The 16,371-nt window shown below is 32.3% G+C and overlaps 3 protein-coding genes across 5 annotated transcripts; 2 read left to right on the top strand and 1 right to left on the bottom strand.

Annotated features, from left to right (window-relative positions):
- Positions 1-148: 148 nt before the first annotated feature.
- LOC123909308 (probable inactive receptor kinase At4g23740) lies at positions 149-9,087 on the top strand. Of its 3 annotated transcripts, none has more exons than XM_045960131.1 (3): positions 149-372; positions 1,900-3,226; positions 3,920-4,822. In XM_045960131.1, exons 2-3 carry the CDS (start codon positions 2,005-2,007, stop codon positions 4,546-4,548), a joined length of 1,851 nt encoding a protein of 616 aa, XP_045816087.1. In that variant the 5' UTR covers positions 149-372; positions 1,900-2,004; the 3' UTR covers positions 4,549-4,822. The 3 variants fall into 3 exon arrangements, with proteins under 3 accessions (XP_045816087.1, XP_045816086.1, XP_045816088.1); XM_045960130.1 differs by lacking the exon at positions 3,920-4,822 and adding an exon at positions 8,441-9,087 and having other exon boundaries at positions 165-372; XM_045960132.1 differs by lacking the exon at positions 149-372 and having other exon boundaries at positions 1,797-3,226.
- LOC123908572 (probably inactive receptor-like protein kinase At5g41680) lies at positions 7,617-8,255 on the top strand. The gene is made up of 2 exons (XM_045959244.1): positions 7,617-8,050; positions 8,182-8,255. Exons 1-2 carry the CDS (start codon positions 7,621-7,623, stop codon positions 8,253-8,255), a joined length of 504 nt encoding a protein of 167 aa, XP_045815200.1. The 5' UTR covers positions 7,617-7,620.
- Positions 9,088-9,893: 806 nt separating the features above from the next.
- LOC123909309 (myosin IB heavy chain) lies at positions 9,894-13,585 on the bottom strand. The gene is made up of 4 exons (XM_045960133.1): positions 13,325-13,585; positions 12,241-12,559; positions 10,340-10,398; positions 9,894-10,168 (listed from the first exon to the last, which is right to left on the bottom strand). Exons 1-4 carry the CDS (start codon positions 13,455-13,457, stop codon positions 10,137-10,139), a joined length of 543 nt encoding a protein of 180 aa, XP_045816089.1. The 5' UTR covers positions 13,458-13,585; the 3' UTR covers positions 9,894-10,136.
- Positions 13,586-16,371: the final 2,786 nt, after the last annotated feature.

Genomic DNA, 16,371 nt, shown 5'->3' with positions numbered 1-16,371 from the left:
ATGTTTTAAAAAATAAAATAAAAAAGACTCCATACATATCATATCATATGCATTCTCCTATTTGTACGGCATAGAATAACATATAGTTAACAATTTGAGTTTTTAATGATTATAAAACAAATGGAGTTTGTCTTACTCCATCTGCATGTGATACCGCTGTTCCCGCAAGCATATACAGCTCATATTCCATCATTCATTACCCCATTTTGGTTTTCAATTCTGTAACTGCTTCTCAAACAACAATATGGTCCTTCCTCTACCTACTTCTTTTCTTTTTTATGCTACTAACCAGGATTCCAATTCATCATTTTCTTTTACAGAACAAGGACATTACTCTATTATTACTATGCTGCTCAATTTTGGTATCTACTAGTAAGTGTTTCTTACTTTTCTTTTCTCTCAATTTTTGTTATACTTTTTTGTGTGTTAGTTAGTTAGTATACATTACATGTATGCAAAATATTTCTACTACTTGTGTGTTTTGTATGGTTGAGTTATAGTCAACCTAAAAATTTTAATATGGTTTTTGAAATAAGGGTTCTTAAAAGTTCAGGGTTCAAGTCTTGGCGAAGATGAAAAATATTAACATTAGCAACTAATTACTAATTTGGTTGTTTAAGAGAAACAATTTAAGACGGTATCGGTTAACTGTCCAATAGTGTTGAGTGTAAAGGGGTGTTAAAAGTCTCACATTGGATAAGAGATGATCTGAAGATATATTTATAAATTGGGGCAATTTTTATCTTATAAGCCGGTTTTGTAAGTTGGAGTTAACGATCCAACTCAGAATTCTTAAAGAGTTTCTAAGACTTGGTCAGTGAATTATTATTGGCTAGCTATTTTACTGTTTTATCAAAGTTTTGGTTTGCAATTTGCATAGTTTTTTTGTTATGGAAACCAAAAGAGTAGGTGAACATTTTTTTTTTTGTAATAATAAGGTTATTTTCCATTTTTCCATTCAAACAAAACAATAGCTGTTTATTTTGACCTTAATAAAATACACTGTATAATAGTCTTGGTGAAGTGCATACTGCCAGGGCCGGCCCAACATATGTTGAGGCCTAAAGCGAAAAATTAAATGAGGCCTTTTAGAAATGATTAAAAAAAAAGTTTGTCAAAAAAAATAAAAGAAATGATAAAAAAAAAAATATTAATCCTTTTATACAATAATAGTTGTCACACCTCGGCTAAAACAATTGTTTTAACAATTGTTTTATTTCTAATATTATTTTTAATTACTTTTTTCAAGTTTTCAAAAAATAGTGGGATTGGTCCCTTTGATTAGTCGATCCTAGGGCCGGATATCAAGTTTTTTTAAAAAAAAGAAAAGAAGTTATAGGTAATTTTGTAAAAAATAGTTTTTTTTGATAATTTTTGTAAAATATAATTTAATCACTTATGAATAATTATAATAAATCATCAGGTCAAAAAATTAACTTTGTTAGTGAATTAATTATATTGGTGTACTGCTCACCAAGAAAGCAATTACGGTGGTGGTGGTGTGTTATTATTCAAACATTGGAAAATGAGGCTTATTAATAATTTTTGGAAAAATAAATTGAAAATGCAACAGTTAAGTTTCGATCCTGTGACCAAGAGCTAAAAAATGCAAGGCCTTCAGCCGCTGCGCTATTACTAAAATACTGTCAACAATTAGGAACAAATATCTCTATATTAAAAATTGAGGTCTATTTCCCCAACAAAAAAAAAACAATTGAGGCCTATTTCTTGGCCCAAATTTTGGGGGCCTAAAGCCCTAACTTCACTTGCTTTGGGCTTGGGCCGGCCCTGCATACTGCATCTGTATTTACACTTAAACAAAGTCTCATACGCAAATTATATTTTATTTAGTTATTATACAATCTTGTTTAATTATCTAATCCTATGTTACCTCTTCAGTTTTGTTAATTTCATGTGAAAGTGACTGATACCTATCTTGAGTTGGAAGAGACAGAAACCTTATTACTTTACATCAAGTGCTGTTCTTCTCTTCAAGTCAAAAAAATGGACAAGAACCTATTTCTCTTGTTCATGTTTTCAGCAGTGTTGGTTAGTGTTGAAGCTGAACCAATAGAAGATAAACAAGCTTTACTTGATTTCCTTAACAAAATGAATCATTCTCCACATCTCAATTGGGATGAGAATTCTTCTGTATGCCAAACATGGAGAGGAGTTACCTGCAACACCGATCAATCTCGAGTCATAGCGATTCGATTGCCTGGAGCCGGATTAAGCGGCCCAATTCCACCAAACACTCTTACTCGCCTTTCGGCTCTTGAGACAGTGAGTCTTAGATTAAATGGTATCACTGGTTTTTTCCCTGATGATTTCTCTGAGCTGAAAAACTTGACTAGTCTTTATCTTCAGTCTAACAAGTTTTCTGGACCATTGCCATTGGATTTTTCTGTTTGGAGTAATCTTTCTGTTGTTAATTTGTCCAACAATTCGTTTAATGGTAGCATCCCTTTTTCGCTTTCAAATCTAACTCATCTCAGTTCATTAGTCCTTGCAAATAACTCTCTTTCTGGTGTGATTCCTGATCTTAATATTTCTAGCTTACAGTTGCTGAATTTAGAAAACAATAATCTTAGCGGAGTTGTGCCGAAATCACTTATTAGATTTCCAAGTTGGGCTTTTTCTGGTAACAATCTTACATCAAATACTAGTACACTTCCTCCAGCTTTTCCTATGCATCCACCTTACACTTTTCCACCAAAGAAAACCAAAGGACTAAGCGAAACTGCATTATTGGGAATCATCATCGGTGTTTGCGCACTTGGATTTGCAGTGATTGCAGTTGTCATGATTTTGTGCTGCTATGACTTTGCTGCTTCTGGTGTAAAAGAATCCGTAATATCCAAGAAAAAAGAAGTATCTATGAAAGCAGAATCTTCCGCGAGTCGAGATAAAAACAAAATAGTATTTTTTGAGGATTGTAATCTTGCATTTGATTTAGAGGACCTTTTGAGAGCTTCTGCCGAGATTCTTGGAAAGGGTACGTTTGGAACAACGTACAAGGCGGCTTTAGAGGACGCAACTACTGTGGCGGTGAAGAGGTTGAAAGAGGTTACTGTCGGGAAAAGGGAATTTGAACAGCAGATGGAAGTGGTTGGGAAAATTAAGCATGAAAATGTGGATACATTAAGAGCTTACTATTATTCAAAGGATGAGAAACTTGTAGTATCTGATTATTATCAACAAGGCAGTGTTTCTTCCATCTTACATGGTATGTTCGTTAAACCTTTTCTCTTATATATCGAAAATTTTACAGTTATATTATCTCTAGCTTCTCTAATTTTTCCAACAAGCTTACCAAATGAAAAATTTGTTTTCTACAATCATATAATCTGAATTTTTTTTAAAGCATGTTCAAGTTTTAACCACAAGTTATGTTGTGCACTTACAATGATATGTTTTGTGTAGTGTCTCACAAGTCAACTATATTCAGATAAACAACTTAATTAAATTCTTATAGTATAACTGCTTATGTATAAGTTATTTTCATTACAAAAGATTAAATAAAGTCAAATATTTTTCATATAAGCTATAAGCTGTTTTTCGTAAAGTACTATCCTGGAGAGTTTATATATAAATAAGTCGAAAACAGGTTATGAACATGTCATAAGTTGTTTCCATGAACTCTTCTTGACAGTCTTACAAATGCTTATGTTAGTAGATAATTTCAAACAAGTTAATCCAAACAGACCCCTAGTAGATATTAGAGCCTAAAATTAACATAATTTGATCCAATGAACCGCTAAATTGAACTTGATATACTGCATCTAAATTCAGAACCTCAAGACAAACAAATATAGGACTATAGGAGTCACTTTTTTATATATTCTAAATTTACTTGATCAATTTTTTCAACATATGGAAGTGGCTAATGTAAACATGTTTTTGCATCGAAATTATGAAGGCAAAAGAGGTGAAGGAAGGACTAATCTAGACTGGGATAGCCGTTTAAAGATTGCAATCGGCACAGCAAGAGGTATCGCTCACATCCATACTCAACAAGGAGGGAAACTAGTTCATGGAAACATAAAAGCCTCAAACATCTTCCTAAACTCACAAGGATATGGTTGTGTATCCGACATAGGTTTGGCAACATTGATGAGTTCAATACCTTCACCAGGCACAAGAGCAATGGGATACCGTGCACCTGAAGTAACCGACACACGAAAAGCGATGCATCCGTCTGATGTATACAGTTTCGGTGTCCTATTACTTGAACTTCTAACTGGGAAATCCCCCATATATTCTTCGGAAGGTGAACAAATTGTTCACTTGGTTAGATGGGTGAATTCTGTGGTCCGAGAGGAATGGACTGCAGAGGTTTTCGATGTGGAGCTTTTGCGGTATTCAAATATAGAGGAAGAAATGGTGGAGATGCTACAAATAGGGATGGCTTGTGCAGCAAGAATGCCAGATCAAAGACCAAAAATGTCTGAAGTTGTGAGAATGATGGAAGCGATTCGTCCCGAAAATCGACCATCGTCTACTGAGTCTAGATCAGAAGTTTCTACTCCAACTATTTATGCAACTTAAATATGTTTCATAGTGTGAGATTCTTTTGTTTTGGTCAATACTAGTAGTTTTTAAGGTAATGTAATCAATGTTTAAATTTCAATTATTAATTTGTGGGGTTTTGGTGTTGGTAAAAAATTAAATTAAATTTATTATAGGTGGTTAAGCTACCAGATTTAGTGGATGGTGAATCAAATTGGGTCCCTTTGCTTGTTACTATTTTATTGTTTTGTGTGGGTGTAGGGATTCTTCTTGAACTCTTTGATGTGTTATATACTTATTGAGTTGGGATCCACAAGAATATGGAATCAATATTCTGACAAAATTCCCAAGTCAAAGTGTTGTTTTGAGCTGCACATAACACACTATTAAGTTACTGTTCAGTGATTAAGACTTAGAAACTTTGATTAAGACATTTTTTTTAGTTGTTTAAATTTTGTATATTTGATATTAGTATATTGCGTGGACAACAAACTACGACGCAAGCCCTTTCTATACGAACTAATGCACCCATTGTACTACTAGCTATTTTCTTTTTCTTGGTGCACATGATAGGATAATGATAGGATGGGATATAAAACAGGATAAGGATAGGATAGGATATCAGCGGGATAACAGTTATCCTCAGTTATCCTATCTTGTGTTTGGTGCACACATGATAACAAACATGATAACTAATATATCATGTTTTTAATACATATTTGCTCATAATAATATGATAAGATATATAAATTATTTAAATGACAAAATTACCCTTGTAAATCAATTGTTATTTTTAAAAAATTATTTTGTAATACTTTGAATTTTTTAAATAAAAAATATAAACAAGTAATCAAATAACTTTATATAGTTTTAAATAAAAAACATGAGAAAATAATAAAGTTTAATTTTTTATATTAATCATGATCAAATAAATAACTCAATGATATATACATGTTAGATGAGCTAAATAAATATATGATATATCTCATACGTAAATAATAAAAATACCATTGCAAAATAATTATATTTAATTTCTTATAAAATTTAAATTAATATCCATATTTTACGATTTTTTAATAATTAGATTACTTTAAAATATTGTAATTTTAGTATAATTTTGATTTTTCTAGATTATGTAAATTACAAAATTACCCTTGTGAGAAAATCACATGTATATTTAAAAATTAATTATTTTATTATTAATTTACTATCAAATTATTTTATTATTTATATTTTATTAATTTTCATTATTTTATTTTAAAATATATTTTATAGAATAAATCACTAAAAAAAATAATTTATCCTATCCTGCTGGTAACCCAGCTCAAATTCAGGATAAAAATTTTAACTAGAGAGACATGATAGGATAAGCTACAGGATTAACTTATCATATCCAGTTGTGTCACCAAACACTGGACTGAAACAGGATATGATACAGTTATCCTATCCTGTCTCTTATCTTGTGCACCAAACGGACCCTAAATGTTTTCATAGACTTAAAACACATGACAACTTTTTTAAAGCTGCAAATTAAGCTAAGAGTCTCACCAATTTCTTATTCACCATTAGATTCAACTACTTCACTTCATAATAAATCTCAATATCCTCCAACACCCATCAATCCATGTCATACCCACATCGACCACTCAAAGTCCGCCACCTCACTAACTACTTCCACCACTTATAATCCTACTATCTCACGTGTCTTTGTGTTGAAGTCTGTTTTCGACTATTTTAGACTATACTTGTTAAAGATTATAGTCTTCGTGTTGAAGTTTATTTTCGATTATTTCTTCATAGTTGACCAAAATTAATCTCCATCAATTCAATTTCTTTTTGTTAATTAAAAATTGAAGCATTAGTATGACATTTTTTTATTTGTTGGGAAAATTTACATCTTTTGTACATTTATTCGTGAAATTCTTCCTCAAGAATTTTAATCTTTTTCCTTTCAAGGGTTGGAACTTGAGAAGAATACCTTTCTTTTTCTCATCCTTACATTCAAGTTACAAATGCATACTAATTAAGTTTGAATTAAGTAGCTCAATCTAAAGTGATTAGCCTAGCCGTTAAAGAAGTTTGTTCTAAAAGAAGTTGGTGACTAATATAACAACAATTGTGGAATTTTAATAAAAATTTGTGAAATTGATTTTCAAATAACCGATTATCCCAAAAGCTTAAGCTGTTAGGATAAAGATACATCAATGATTTTATATTATTTCTAACACGTCCCCTCACGCAAGAACTCATTTGGGCTTGAAGCGTGGATAATGCATAGGCCCACCTACCATATGCTTAAATTCTACTTTTTAATAAGAAAGTGAGGAGAGCGGGGATCGAACTCTAGACCACTTAATCATAGAGGCTCTGATACCATGTCAAATAACTGATTATCCTAAAAGCTTAAGCTATTAGGATAGAGCTACATCAATGGTTTTATATTATTTCTAACATTGATATACTCGATAAGAATTTTTAATTCAACATTTTGAATCGGTGAAATTGGTGAATCTATGCAAGGTTACTCTTTGATTTAATTGATCCCACCTCTTAAAAAATGTTGAAAAGGTTAATATATTTTTACCATATATATATTAATTGAACAATTATGAAAATAAATATCTTTGAAAACGAATATTATATTATTGAACAAGAAGATAATATATATTACCATTGGTAGATACTAATTAAAATTTTTAATATAATTTTACTAAAATAGTTTATATATACTTAAAACAACAATGAGCTGTTACTGAGCACCATCTATATATTAATTGAGTCAAACATATATTATGAACTTATAATAATATTACCTATGAATTAAAACAATAATATTATAGTAATAACATAATATATTCATAAACACAAATAATATATAATAATTAGAATATTTTCTTCAGTTTTTTTTGTTTTGACCAATCTCTCATAAACAATTTCTTCAGTTTTTTTTGTTTTGACCAATCTCTTATAAATATTTTCTTCAGTTATATATGGAAAGAACATGTAAATAAAAGTTACATAATTTTTTCTATAATTATATAAAACCAAAGGATTCAGAGAAACTACATTGTTGGTGTTTATGCAGTTGGATTTGCAGTGATTGCAGTTATAATGAATCTATGCTGTTCTGACCATGCTGCAAGTGCAAAGGAACCTATGAAGAAATCTAAGAAAAAAGAACTATCTATGAAAGAAGAATCTTCTCCGAGCCGTCGCGATGAAAACAAAATTGTATTTTTTGAGGGGGATTGTAATCTTGCATTTGATCTAGAGGATCTGTTAAGCGCTTCTAGTAAGATTCTTGGAAAGGGTTCTATTGGAACAACATATAAGGCTGCTTTAGAGGATGTAACCACTGTGGTTGTGAAGAGATTGAAAGATGTTAATGTTGGGAAAAGAGAGTTTGAACAACATATGGAAATTGTAGGGAAAATTAAGCATGAAAATGTGGATGCATTAAGAGCATACTATTATTCAAAAGATGAGAAATTAGTAGTATATGATTATTATCATCAAGGCAGTGTTTATTCCATCTTACATGGTATGTTCAACCTTTCCTCTTGTATATCCAAAAAATTTACAATTAAATTATCTCTAATTTTTCTCAACTAGCTCATGAAATGAAAAATTAGGTTTCTGAAATAATAATTTGTCGGTGTAATTTTCTTACAGATGCATCAAATCAGTTTTCTGGTTTCGTCTCTGTCATTAGGGATGTTTCAATGAAATTTTTTCCACGTAGCTAACATTGTTTGATCCAATTAATCACTAAGTTGAACTTGATGTACAAATATCTATATTCAAAATCTCTAAGACACTAATATAGAGGTCACTTTTTTGTTTGTTTTATATTATCTTGATTTACTTGATCAATTTTCAAACTTATAGAAGTGGCTAATGTAAAGAATGGTTTTGCATCTAAATCATGAAGGCAAAAGAGGGGAAGGAAGGACTAGTATAGATTGGTATAGCCGTTTAAGGATTGCGATTGGTACAGCGAGAGGCATTGCTCACATCCATACTCAACAAGGAGGGAAACTAGTTCATGGAAACATAAAAGCCTCAAACATCTTCATCAACTCACAAGGATATGGTTGTGTATCTGACATAGGTTTAACAACATTGATGAGTTCAATCCCTTCGCCAGGTAATAGAGAAACAGGATATTATGCGCCAGAAGTAACCAACGCACGTAAAGCAACACATTCGTCTGATGTATACAGTTTTGGTGTACTATTACTTGAGCTTCTAACTAGGAAAACCCCTATATATTATTCTTCAGAACGTGGCCAAGCTTTTCACTTGGTTAGATGGGTGAAGTCTGTGGTAAGAGAGGAATGGACTTCAGAGGTTTTTGATGTGGAGCTTTTGAGGTATTCAAATATAGAGGAAGAAATGGTGATGATGCTACAAATAGGGATGGCTTGTGCAGCAAGAAGGCCAGATCAAAGACCAAAAATGGCTGAAGTTGTGAGACTGATAGAAGGGATTCATCTAGAAAATCGATCGCCGTCTACTGAGTCTAGATCAGAAGCTTCTGCTACAACTATTTATTCAACTTAAATACTTCTCTATTTCTTACCTCTGTTTCACAGTCTGTGATTTTTTGTTTTGGTCAATACTGTAGTTTTTAAGGTGTATGCAATGGCTTAATTTCAATTATTGATTTCTGGGTCCTCTGTTTGTCACTATTTATTGTATGGGTAGGGATTCTTCTTGGATTCTTTGGTGTGTTATACTTATTGAGCTGCACATCAAGCTCCGATCAATTTATTTCTGCTAAATAAAAACTCAACTGTCAATATGACATTTTTCATTTGTTGGGAAAAGCAATATCTTTTTTATTCATTTGCTGGAAAATAATATCATTTTTTTAAGTATAAATTGAGTATTCACATCCCTCAATTTGGATATCATTATTACATAGGTGGCAAAGTTATTCCTCTAAAGTTTTAACTTCGTTATTTTTACTGGTATGGGAGGAAAAAATAATCTGAAGGCATCAACCCTTAAGATTGTTCATCCAAGCAAATGACATCAAATCCACATGTACAGTTTATGTAATCAGTAATTTTGTGCATGAAATGAAAACGAATTGAAACAGAGACTATTTTTATCCGAACATTTGCCATCTACTTGATAGCTTTGGACTTTGCTGTTAGAGATAAAATGACGAGTTTATTTAACCTGTGCATTCGGATTGTAGAGAGATAGGGTAAATATTCACACTAGACTTACAAGGATATCATTCCAGTGGGCAACTACTCGGATGAGACGAATAGAGATAGAACATCTCTATGATGTGGCATTGATGTTGAGGATATGTACATTGTTGCGGTGAATTTTCATTCTTCCAAACACACGCATAGTAAGTGCATGCAAAATGGTAAAAATAACAGAACTTTCATATTAGTTCATAAACTTCGGTTTAATTCTATCATACATGCAGCTTAATCTGGTTTTAAGCTGAAAACTTGCATCATGTACATTTCTTTTCTTTTACAATTTCTGATACTATTAACCAGTGGGAAAAGGAAAGCTAAGCCCAGAAGAACCTTTCCCATGCAACCAATAAAAAATCCTCCTACCAAGTGTACAGATATCATCGTGAAAATACAAAATGAAATTCACTTCCTCAAAATTCTTGTTTTGACACCTCCTGTAATTTATTTATTACAGAAATAAAAGAAGCTTCAGAAAATTGCAGAAGCAAATACTATGCACCACAGAAATAACAAAGTGTGGGACGGAGAAGTAGATGATAATTCTCTGTCCACGCACTTTCCCCTAATTAAGAAAATGAAAAACTACAAAGTAACTTGCCACATACCTTCAACTTCCTCAAATTCAATTTCCTTAACCACGTCAGACGCTGCATTATACTCGAACCTACAAAGGAATTGTAAAACATGTCTTTAGTGATAGCTTGAAACTCAAGAAAGTTTCATAATAACTGTTCATAACAATCTCAACAGAATTTACAGTAGTACATTTTTACGAAAACAACACAAAACACTAATCAAACTAAGTGCAATCTACTTTAAACACGAGTTCAGGAAACATTACAATAAGGCCTTAGTTATTACAATTCTAGTCCCCTAATAAAATTGCTGGAGTTAAGGGACTAGAGAATGCAGCCGTGTTGGAGACATTTGCAATGCAGGAATGCCATCCATGATGTACCCAGGTGTCATTACAAAATTAGGACCTGCCTTCTGAATTTTATGACAACAGAGGTGGGATAGTGATTAGTGACATGCATTCTGAACATACATATTTGGGGATAAAACTGGATTTTCTTTCCAAATGGAATTCCATACGAGTTTGAGTAGAGAGGTCAAATAAGATCTTTTAAAAATTAATTGGAATTTCCGTGAGCAACCCAAAGTAATTCTCACACATAATAGCTATAAGATGGACCGGTGCACACACAGTTTTTAAGCATTGGATATAATATATTTTTATTGGATGCATATGATTTGTGACTGGAAACCTGCAACTGCACCAACTAAATTTGAAAAATTGCAGATACGATTGTAATCCGTAACGCATTCCATGAACACTAGGTGAGTGGTGCTTTTGACAACAAGACATGATGGTGGCTTAAGCATACATATTATGGAAGATAAAGTAATGTGGTGATTTTTAAATGGTCATATTAGCAACCTGAAGCGCGTGTAGAGGACTATATAAGTGGAGCAGGTCATTCTGATCCACAACACCATAATGCATAATTTCAAAAGGGAGATGTGTAAGTTTATTGTAAGTTCCAACATCTCAATCGATCACAAACCATCGCTGAATAACACCGCAGGCTCACTCAAAACCTCTGCTAAACCACTGGAAACTAGGCTAAGCTCCATGAGACCCCATTCCACACAACAACCAGCACCTTTGTCACCCTTTATTAGGACCAACAAGCAACGGTTCCTATATAAGATTTGCGGGTTTCAAACCCGTACTCTGATCCCTTCTTTCGATTCAAATCCCCTAGAGCTTGAAACTCTGATTTAGGGCATTTATATATTTTTGTGGTTCATTTTTCTCGCAGCGAAGCAAAGCGGGAGAGGAGGGGGGAGGGAGATTATAAATCGGCAAGATGAAACATAGTAGAACTGGAGATGTGAGCTTAAAGCATGACATGAGGGGGAAGGAGGGATCTGAATCAAGTGAAAAGGAAGAGAACACTGGGAAATGGGTGAATGGCGATGGACAATTTTTCTACTTTGCACCCCCTATTGCTACTGGATATACCAGGTTGCTTTGATGGTGCACATTTGGACGATACTCAAAGTAGTCGACCATATAAGCTCCCAACTTACGATCCTAAGATAGATAAAGATAACTAAACAGAAATTGTATAATCGGTAAACTGGGACAACACCGCATATGATATCTGGATTCTATTTTTGTCATACTGCAAACTCATACCAGTAGCACATACCAGAAGAATCCAGCTCAAAAAAGCAAACATGTAACAACGATTCGATGAAACAAGAAAATAAAATTTGTTGACTTTGAAATAAAGGACTGCCAGAAAATTCAAGTGTTTGCTATTCCTAGAATGTTCGCATTAAAATCTACAAAGTACATCAGATATCCTTAACCTTAAGGAACCATAACAAAAAATTTAATGCAGTTACCTGATAACATGATATATGGAAGACGAAGATATATAAGCAACAAAGAATAAAATAAAGTATTAGTAATTATAGGTGTATTTTGAGTTACCTATTAGAAGTAAGCACATCAAGTTCATAATCAGATGCTTTCGTAGTAGCTTCATTAAATGCGGTGATAATTTCAATCTTTCGAGCACTGGCAATTAGTAAATCATACTCGGTGGGAATTATAACAGCCAAAAAATTATCATTTAGTTTACTAAGACAAATCTTGTCAACAGCTGCAAGTGCTATCCTCCGTTTAAGAGCATCAATCTCTGGATCAACGAAGTAAACAGCAAAATCTGTAATTATAAGAATGCGGGATTTCATCTTCCCTGAACCAGTGAACTTCAAAATTTTATCTGCAAATAGAACTTCCTGGTCACCTGCAAAGAAGAAAAAATGAAACTAATCTTAAAGAGGTTGTCTAAGTTTGGTTCCACTTTTGGAGGAGCCAAAACCGACTCCTGAGTGTAAAATTGATTTTGACATGTTTGGCTGCTCTCGAGTATAACTGATTTTGCTTCCAGAATTGTGCATGTCTGATTTTGCGGTGACAAACATTGGTTTTGTAAAAATGATTTTTCTTAAAAAGTGAGTTGAATGTAAAGTGATTTATATTTGGATACATTCATATAAAAAGTGAGTTGAACAATAAATTTCAGTATAAAAATCACGTTTAAACTCAAAAGCTACAAATCCTAGTTTCAAGTTATTATCAATTACGGAGGCAAATTCAATTCTACTCGAGAGCAACCAAATATATCAAAATCAATTTTACACCATTAATTCTGAAGGCTCCAAATGTGGAACCAAACACATCCATATACTTGGAAGTTATGATTTAGAGCTTTTGATTATAAAACTGACATTCAAAATGTATTCAAATATAATATAAATCACTTTCCCTTCAATTCACATTTCAAAATGAAACTAAACACACAAATGTTTCGAAACGGTATTCAAAATACATATTTATACTTTCTAATTCTTTTCAGAATCGTTAATTCAAAGGATTGCATAACCCTAAATCGACGATGAAATTAATTAACTAAGTGAATTAACAATTAAACTGCATGAAATTAACACATTCAGAATTGCAATTTGCAAATAAAATGTTGAGAGAGAAAGAGAGAGAGAAGAGAATGAACCTTGTTTGCGCAAAATCTTGGTAATAGAGGGATGAGAAGAAATGTTGATGTAATCTCTTTTAGAAACTATTTCTTGATCGGCCGGTTGAACCGGAGAAGAATGATCATCGTCGATCTGGTCTCCCATCGGCATAACGAACGGGGTTGAGTTGAGATGTGATGATAATGCTTACGAGTTATGAGGTGAGTTGAGTTGAGCCAACTCGCTCAGCTCTGCGTGTAGGTGGTGGAACACTGGACCCTTTCCAGCTGGCTATTTGATTTCACTTGTATTATTATTACATGGGTCCAACTGTAAATTCTTTTCAAAATATAATTCTATTTTCCATTTAAATTTATTCTATTATTTATTCAATTTAATTTAATTCATTTCATTATAAATAATAGAATTAAGTATGTTTGATTCTATAAATAAATATTCATTTTTTTTCAATGTCTATTGTTGTCCGTAGCATAAGGGTTTGCTGGTTAATCAGCGAACACCTTCGTTGTTTGTTAACTATTTATTGAGCGATCCTTATTGTAGTTTGTCGTCTATGTAGCGAACATATCACATACTAGAACTTGACAAGATTGCGTGTTATTGAATCTGTTTTGACAAATTTAAATGCATAATTCTGCAAGTGTACATAACTCAATTAGAGTACGCAATGTGTAATAAATTAATTATACATAAACTAGTTTAAATACGCAAATTATTATTAAATTAATTATACATAGACCAAAAAAAAATCATACAAAAAAAAAATTGTCCAAAATTATTCAAAAAAAAAAAAGAGTTGGATTACCTAGATAGCGAACAATGTTTCTTTTTTCAATCCATGGTGTTGTTTCATTTAGCGGTGTGAGCGTGAAGGGTGTAGACATTAGAGTTGGATTTTAAGAAAATAGCCACTCACTACATACATAGCGAACGCAGATCCCTATCAAGTTAGCAAGAGAATATTTTGATTATTTTACGAGGCGTGCGTGAGAAATTGTGGGGGTGCGAAAACAACAACTCTTAAAAAAATTCAATAGTTAAAATCCAACCAATCTAGGGAAAGCCCAAGGTTGTAGTAAAAATATATGTTAGGTCCCGGTTGGATAAAGACTTTGAAATTTGTTTTATACCCCCTTATTATAGTTCATACTGCCACTTCACAAAATTAAAATAGATCAAAATACCCGTAAATGTTCTGCTTTTCGTAATCTTACTTTCTTCTTATCATACCCCACACTTAAAACTTTAAATTTTATGAATATCTAATTTATTTATTTTGAAATCTCGATTTGAGTTTTATGAAACATATACTTAGTTTGCAAAAGTTTCATTTAAATTTTACAAAATCTAATAATTTTTTAAATAACATATTTCATAAAATTCAAAATTGCGTTTATAAATATAGTAAAAATTGAAAATGGTATTGTTCAAATTTTAGAGAAAAAGTCCTCGTCCAAAAAAAGAAGAGAGAAATGTGAGAGTAAGACGACAAATTGTGGTTTAAGTGTATGAACTTTATATAGACGACAAATTGGTGCATTGTATTAGTCTTGGTGGAGGCTTAATTGCCCTAGTGTTGTTAGTCCCTAATATTAAATTTTAATATAGTAGTAATTTTCAGTCTTTAATAATATTGTAGTTTGTAAGAATAGTTCATGTTTTGAAAGTTTTTAAAAAATAGATATTTTTAGTCCCTCAAAGTAGTCATATAAAATGTAAATACAGACTAAAAATAAATAAATAAATAGATATTAGCTCATGATTTTTTTAGAGACTAACAACATGTTTAACCCTAAAAAATTTGCTTTAAAAAAGAAGACCAATTGTGGAGGTATATATAAAAATTACCCAATATAAGTCAAAAGAATATATTTAGGTTCAAGTGACTTCAAAATTTTGAGTTCCTATTTGCATCGGATATTTTAAGTGATGATTCCCTAGTTTTTAAAATATCTAGATAGAGTGCATTTTCCTAGAAGTGGTTTCTTGAATGCTAACATTGGACATAATCCAAGCTATACACGGAGGAATATCCAGAGTTCTATCCCATGTCATTCTCTTGGCCATAGATGGAAAATTGGTGACGGAAGCAACATAAACGCGTCGGCTGGCCTGTCAATTCGTTCTTGTATTAATATGCGACCATCCACCGCTCCCTTGCACGTCTTTCAACTTTTTGATCCTACTCTAAATTCTTGGAATCGTGAGCTACTCAACATGGTGTTTAATGTGCAAGATGTTGAGGATATTTACAAAATTTCACTCATGACCAAATCATTTGGAAGGCTTCACCAACCATTAACTATTATGTCAAAACTGCTTATCGCATGTGTTTGAATCTTGTGCAACACGATTGTTCTCTCCGGATAAATGGTGATTGATGCAAAAGTTGGTATATGTCTTTTCCTCCAAAATTGAAGATTTTTGTTGGTGAATGCTTTGTGACTACCTCCCAACTTGTGTCAACCTTCATAGACGTGGTGTAGATTGTCAAGCAATTTGTGCTCTTTATAATGTTGCATCGGAAGATGAATTGCATCAATATTTTTCTAAACTCTAAAATTAAAATCCTCAATTTTCATTAAACTCAAAATTACCAAACCTAAATATTTTTTAGGAAACGGACTTGAAAGCCCATCACGTGTGACCAACTCATTCACATATATATTTGTCATACATTTTTGTATAACTTGTATTAAGATAGATAGACTTGATATTGGTGAAAAATACTTAATAATTTTATGACATTTTATCATATGATTATGATTATATGATCTCGTTTAAAATGTGTAGAAACTAATCTCCCTTTTATTCCCTATGCGGTCCTACTTCCTTTCCCTTTCCCCTACAGCAAATAATTCCACCTTCCATTCTTAAAAAAAAAGAAAGAACTCGTTTACGTATATTTTCAGTAAGACACAAGGTCCTTTAAATTACTTCCTGTGCTATACGTACAGTGCATGACACACCGTCAGATTAGATAAGTGAAAAACTGAGCCAGCAGCCAACAATGTTAATATTATGCACCAACAATTCTGCAAAAGATTTGGTGAATACTAAATGC

The sequence above is a fragment of the Trifolium pratense genome, linkage group LG2 (assembly GCF_020283565.1).
Source record: "Trifolium pratense cultivar HEN17-A07 linkage group LG2, ARS_RC_1.1, whole genome shotgun sequence".
In the NCBI taxonomy this organism is placed as follows: Eukaryota; Viridiplantae; Streptophyta; class Magnoliopsida; order Fabales; family Fabaceae; genus Trifolium; species Trifolium pratense.
This window is presented reverse-complemented; position numbering and strand designations above follow the sequence as displayed.